At 39.2% G+C, this 6,512-nt stretch overlaps 1 protein-coding gene across 5 annotated transcripts in view; it reads right to left on the bottom strand.

Annotated features, from left to right (window-relative positions):
- The window catches only part of LOC109967870 (apoptosis regulator BAX), a 17,749-nt gene extending 12,264 nt beyond the window's left edge, over positions 1-5,485 (bottom strand). For all 5 annotated transcript variants that reach the window (XR_002276006.1, XR_002276007.1, XR_002276005.1 and 2 more), the window contains exons 1-3: positions 5,136-5,485; positions 2,723-2,771; positions 1,943-2,104 (exon numbers count right to left, since the gene is read on the bottom strand). Coding sequence is in view for 2 of the 5 variants with exons in the window: in XM_020613737.1 (XP_020469393.1) it covers positions 1,943-2,104; positions 2,723-2,771; positions 5,136-5,205 (281 nt within the window). In the remaining 3 variants the exon portion in view is untranslated. The remainder of the gene's footprint in view (positions 1-1,942; positions 2,105-2,722; positions 2,772-5,135) is intronic.
- Between the last annotated feature and the right edge of the window lie 1,027 nt (positions 5,486-6,512).

Raw genomic sequence — 6,512 nt, forward strand, 5'->3', positions numbered from 1 at the left:
TGTACTGCCTCTTGGCCGCTGTGATGGCTTTTCTCAGTCTGTACTTCGCAGCTTTGTACTCCGTCTCATCACCTGATCTGAATGCATGAGAGTGAGCACGCAGCATGTGGCGTACCTGACTGTTTATCCAGGGCTTCTGGTTGGGAAACCTCCTGACTTTGATACAGGTACTAATGTACCCGGTCACATACGCAGCATAGTCCTGTACGCTGAAAAGTCCTCCGAGGTGGCTGCAGCTTTAAATACATCCCAGTCTGTCTGGGCGAAACAGTCCTGCAGGGTGCCCTTAGTCTCTGGGATCTAGAGTTTAATTTGTTTGGTGACAGGGTTTGTTTGTTTCAGTCTTTGTCTGTAAGCTGGATACAGGAACAAAGAAATGTGGTCCGAGCGTCCGAAGACATGCGGCTTAGGTTGACCGGTGTCTCTAAATTGCCCGTAGGGGTGCATGTGAGTGTGTATGGTTGTTCATCTGTGTGTTGGACCTGTGATGGACTGGCGACCTGTCCAGGGTGTACCCCGCCTTTCGCTCGATTGTCAGCTGGTTTTGGCTCCAGCCCGTGACCCCGTTCGGGATTCAGCGGTATGGAAAATGAATGGATTTTTCTGCACTGAGCAGCCTACTCTAATCAAGCTGCAGAAGCATCATAATGTGTCATAACAAAGGGTCTGAATACTCGTGTAAATGGGATATTTCAGTCTTTTATTTTCAATAAATTAACAGAACCCTCCAAAAGCCTGTTTTCACTTTATCATTGTGGAGTACTGTGTGTCGATTGATAAGAAAGAAAATTAATCCATTTTAAGATGAGACTGAAACATAAAATGTGGAACGTTTTAAAGGGCCTGAAAACTTTTCATTCCCACTCTATATAGAAATTCTCAACTGCCTTTAGCCTACTTTATACAGTCAAAAACGTGTTTGGTTCCAAACTTAGCTTAAGCATTTCCACACTTTTTAGACAAAGTGGATGATCAACAGCAACATACTGCATACCCTCAGTTACCCTGGATAACATTACATTATCATCTAGACATCACATGACTAACAACAGTATCAACAATTATCCTACTTCAAGTCTGACTTTATATAATAGTTAACTTTTAAAGAGCCCATGGCTGCTCATTTTGCTCATTTTAAGCCATTTAATGTTTAATCTTGGGTACCTCTAGATTAGCCTTGCACCCCTCATAACTGCAAATAGTCTGTTATTATTTCAGAATGATATAAACAGAAAGCCTCTTCCTAAAAATGAGAGGACAGTTTGTGAACATACACAACTCCTGTTGCCGGTGTTGAGTTGAAATCTGTTTCGACACATTATAACATTGTAGATACATTGACATAGATTGTATGTCAGAAAACAAGGACAAGCATGCAGTGGGCTCTCTAAAGTCAGTTCTGGCTCTTCCACATGTATTAATATGATGAGCATTACAGTTTCCTCATCACTCCACTCACATCTAATGATTTCATCTATTCACTGAAAGTGATGAGTGATTTTAAGTCACATGCTTCATCCACACCAGCATTTATTTACTAGGTCTCTTTCACTCTGCTTTGTATCCACACACCACTTATTTTGTAATATTTCTACTTTTGTTTGTTTGTTTCCACTCAGGTTTTTCTTTATGCACAAACTGAAAATGCACATAACAAATGAATGGAAACACATGTACAGACTGATCTGTATTCCAGTGTTTGTGTGAACAAAGGCCATTCCACAGTCAATCACACAAATGTTTGTGTATTAGCATCAAAACCGTGACCAATCTGCTGACAAGAGGCTGAGGTGTTTCATTCTGCAATTTACCCACAACAAAGAATCTGAGTGAAGAAGTTTAAATACCCCAGTGGTAGACTGACATTCAAGCACTGAGACCAATGAAATCTTGGGAAAGGCAAGTGCAAACAGGTGGATGTGTTACATGATGCACAGCTTACTGTTGGAGCTCAGCGTTCCTGTTCAGCTCATCTGCTATCTTGATCAGCTGGTCCACCACTTCTTTGACTTGTGGATCCTGTAATTCATTGGGCCTTCCTCCAAGATCCTCGGAGGAGACATGTCGACCAGGGTCCTCTGTGTTTATACGATCAACCACATACCTGCAGAAAGAAAGCTGCTTGATCAATAAAATACTAGAGATTTTCTTTTTTATATCATGTCAGAAACTGGTAAGTTCTTCATCACAATATGTAACAGAACTTCTTTGTGTTCATCCCTTTATGAAGGTAATGTCATATTAGCATTTTAGGAAAAGCAATTAAAGATGAAATCAGAATGTGTGCTTCGCAGTTGTATGTGAATGGGACAGACGTGAGGATACAGCGACCTTGACCTTTGACTATCAAAATCTAACCATGCACTGCTCTTAGTTTTAATCTAACAACACTACAAACACTGCAAAAAAACACAATAAATAAGATGATACAACCTAAATTCTGAAAGAATATTTTCATTGCTTACATAATATTTAATGATACCAATCATATCATTTTAAAGAAGGAAAGAATGAGAGGTTTTTGTGCACTTTGTGAAACAAAACAAACAAACTGAAAGTACATCTCCCAGCCCTAGACCGGGTATGCACCAAGTTCTGATTCTCATGGTCTAGAGAAATCAACACTTCAAAATCTGATAAACTATTGGTTATTTTAGAGAACAAAACTGCAGTGTACACAATATGTCGTAAACCGATTTTAACAAGTTGTGGTGAGACTTACCCTCTGAGGATCACTGCTCCTTGCTCCAGGATGGGATCATCGATGACATCTAGAACAGTCAAGAGACTGATTAACACAGTCATGTCAGCCACTGACATTGTGCTGTTTGTTCACATTTCCAGGGCTGTGTACTGGAGAGATGTGTTATATGCACAATATTCTTCAAAGTGAGAGGTTAGGATCATGGGAAATGTATTATGTTGTGACATATGTTGATTTGAGTGATGGCAAGAAAACTTCACAATGTAACAAAGATAAAGTGATATGTTGTTATAACAAGAAATGTATCTAGTTAAAACTGTAATGATAACAAGACAAATATAACACAAAAATATACTGCTGTAATGTGAAAAGGATCTGAATATGTTATACTTGTTATAACAAGAAACTGAGCACACGTGCTGTCATGGTGTCAGAAACACTGAACACAGGACAGATCAATGTACCTACTGACATTCTGAAAAATCAAGAAAGGTTATACTGGAGAAGAGTGTACACTGACATGTTTCACTGTAAACTGTGTTCTTGGAATAACATAGAATTATGTTTAGCCTGTGGTTCATAGAGCCAAATGAGAAGGCATGGAAGACACATCTGGCATAACTCAATCTTCAAAATGGGCATCAATACAAGTGTACAATTCACAGGGGGGTAGGGTGAAAGCAGTCTGATAGTTTCACAGTCATTACTAGAAGAGGTCATTTGTTTTCATTTTGGCTGCAAGTGCCACCATCATCAACCCTGGGCTGCTAGGGCCAACAGCTACTGTATATAGGACTGAGAAAAGCAAGGCCTGGAGCATGACATTTATAATTCCTGGTTTGACAGTCGTGACATTATTATTGCAGGAATTTACAAACAAATAACTGTGCACTGGCTTAAATCATCAAATCAGTGCTCTGTGTATCCATTTGTGAGTGCTATGTTCCATCACTACATAAAGAAATGTCAGGAGATGTTAATAAACCCGACAGAATGTATGTCGCAAATTTTATGATTTTTCTAAGTTCCTGGGTGTCTAAGTGCTTGCCAGTACTTTACAACCTTACAGCCTCTATGAGACTTTATATCACATTTGGCAGTACAATATCACCACTGACCATTTCCCCCCCTTTCCATTACTTTCAGGGATTCATTCTAACAAGATAAGTACATCAAAATGATTGAAAAACAGATTGATGTATGTGAAATTTGCCCAGCAAATAGCATTAACAACCTATAAGTAAGTAGCAATGTCTTTGTTACTACTAGTGAAGCAAACAGAATATTTATATGGACAAAGAGAGATTTGAGCTGTTAAACTCTGTCTCACAACTGCAGAGTATACTCCCTACATTCAAATATTCAGTGAAAATCAGTTTGTGCCACTGCGTCTTTGTGTGACTTCACCTTTAATTATGATATCTGGGCAATTCTGTCAGTGTCATCTTGATTCTCAACCTTTAACCCCACTGTTAAGCTGTTATCGTTGCTTCATACTCACTTAGCTTGTCTAGGCTACTGATTTCATATTTTTTCATGTATTTAAACATATTTTGTCCCAGTTGTACATGAAATAAAATATGTATGAAACCCTGTCCAACTTAAACTTTCTTGACTCAGGCTGACAGTGTTTATCAGCTGCTGCAATTCACTTACCAAGGAGCGCACACACAAGGCCTTGACTGTTTTTTTATTATTCACATATTATAAAGGCATATATCAACTCAGGGAGTTTTAACATTTGTCCACCGACATCTTTATCGACAGTAGGTTAAAGGTTTGTGTTAAATCCCAATGCTCAGGAGTAGATTCGGTCTGAACCCAAACCAGTGGCGTCGTGCAGTTTAACATGGCCCCAACTTTACCCTGAACCATACCCCCGAGTCTTGGGATCTAACGTTAACCGTAGGTTAAACCAACAGCATTGAAACAGTTCTGATAATTGACTATTAGGCTATAATTAGTTAAGAACAGGACAAAAGAAATCCAAACCCCACCCGTATAAGCCGTAAGTAGGCCTGCTCCTTGGGGTAAACCGTGTTACGGTAGGCGTAGCAGCGAAACAGGCACGAGTTTGGGGCAAGGATTAGGTAAGCGGAAACCCATATTGACGGGGAAACAGGCGTAGCAACTGTTTGTGATCAGGTTTAGCCCAGATCATGTGTCGAAAATGGTCCACCGTCGAGATGTATTCCCCCAGTTAAAAACAACTTGGGGTTAATACTGAATTTAACCTGGGTTAAGGTGGAGAAACGTAAATGACACTTCGACACACCAGTTCATCCGTTTTTTAAAGAACAAAATATGACCTTAAGCTATAATGGCTCTAATATTTAGGTCTGTACACGGAATTCAATAAAGTTCGTCTGGTTAAGCGTTAGTTTATAAAGGCCGCTTGTCCTGAAGGTAAACTGGAGATGGCTTCACCTACCTTCCCCACCCACGGCACCCTGAGGCTCCTGCTCGCCTTCTTTCTTCTCGTCTTCTCGGCCGTCATCCATGGCTCTCAACTATGTCAGCTCGGAGCGATGAACGAGGAATTAGATTTGTGGCCCCACCATTGAAATTCGGCCCAATAGAGTCAGCAGTCCGGACGTATCCCTCCGGTGAAAACTTCTTGTTTTCCACAGACGAACACGGAAGTGACACGGAAGCACGCAACGGCACCGGCCAACCGGTGTGCCTCGCTCGTGCTCCAGTAGTTCGCGACTTATTACAGTATGACTTGACCGTAAAAGGAAATTGTACTTAAAGCCCCATTTCTCTAGCAATGAAAAATTCATTATGGATCTGCTTTCGACCAAATTCCTCATTCATAAAATGAAATTTCTGAAAAAGTCACCATGTTTTAAACAATCTGATCTGAGCAATTACTTCCAAAGTCACATCTGAAATATTCTAACAAAAACAAAAACAAACCAAAACCACCGACCTCTTCAATTTTTTAAAATTTTATTTCTCTATAATTTTACCTCTGGTGTTTTGTTTCACTTTGTCCTGTCTGTTTTTTCTGCTTTATGTTTAATTAAGCTTACTTTTATGTGTTATGCATATTTTAGTTTATTTGCTGCATCATGTTATGCAACTGATACAACTGTTTGTAGTGAACTGTATTTCTATTTTAAAAAACTGTTGACTGTAAATATAGTCAAGTCTGATTGATGTAGTTGTTCAAATGTGTCCATTTGGGCCCATATGGTAATAATGCGCTGTAATGAAACACGGATCTCTGTGCCTCCTAGACTAATTTAAGAGTCCTTCTGATATAATCAGAGGCCTATGTCCAAGAGCAAAGACCATTGATTGATTGATTTTATTCTTTCAAGCATTTAAAGACAGTTGATATGTCAACACACATAATTTTACACATATCCAACAAATGCTAATCCAATATGAATTTGCTTATACCTAGTACATGCTTGAACGGAGTAGGAAGAAGTTAGACTTATCCAGTCCTACCCCATGAATACAGCAGACAAGAAGGATCTAATGGTACTTACTGATCTCTGGTCAGGTTCAGGTGATGAGCCCTTCTCTGCAATTCTTCTCCTGTAAGACAGAGTCCAGAATTATTTCTGAAAAACAGTTGCTATTTTTAAAAACATATCATCATGTTTAATGTTAATATCATAAAGCACAGACCACACAATTCCTCCTGAACTCCACATTTTTAAAACCTAAATTCCTTAGATTTCTCTAGATCTTACAGTGATACTTCTCTGTCAGCAACAAAGTGCATTTAAATTACGATTTTACTACATATCATCTCATAATACTGGATTTAACTGACTTAAATTGTATCCCCCTT

This window comes from Monopterus albus, unplaced genomic scaffold (genome assembly GCF_001952655.1).
Source record: "Monopterus albus unplaced genomic scaffold, M_albus_1.0 scaffold137.1, whole genome shotgun sequence".
In the NCBI taxonomy this organism is placed as follows: Eukaryota; Metazoa; Chordata; class Actinopteri; order Synbranchiformes; family Synbranchidae; genus Monopterus; species Monopterus albus.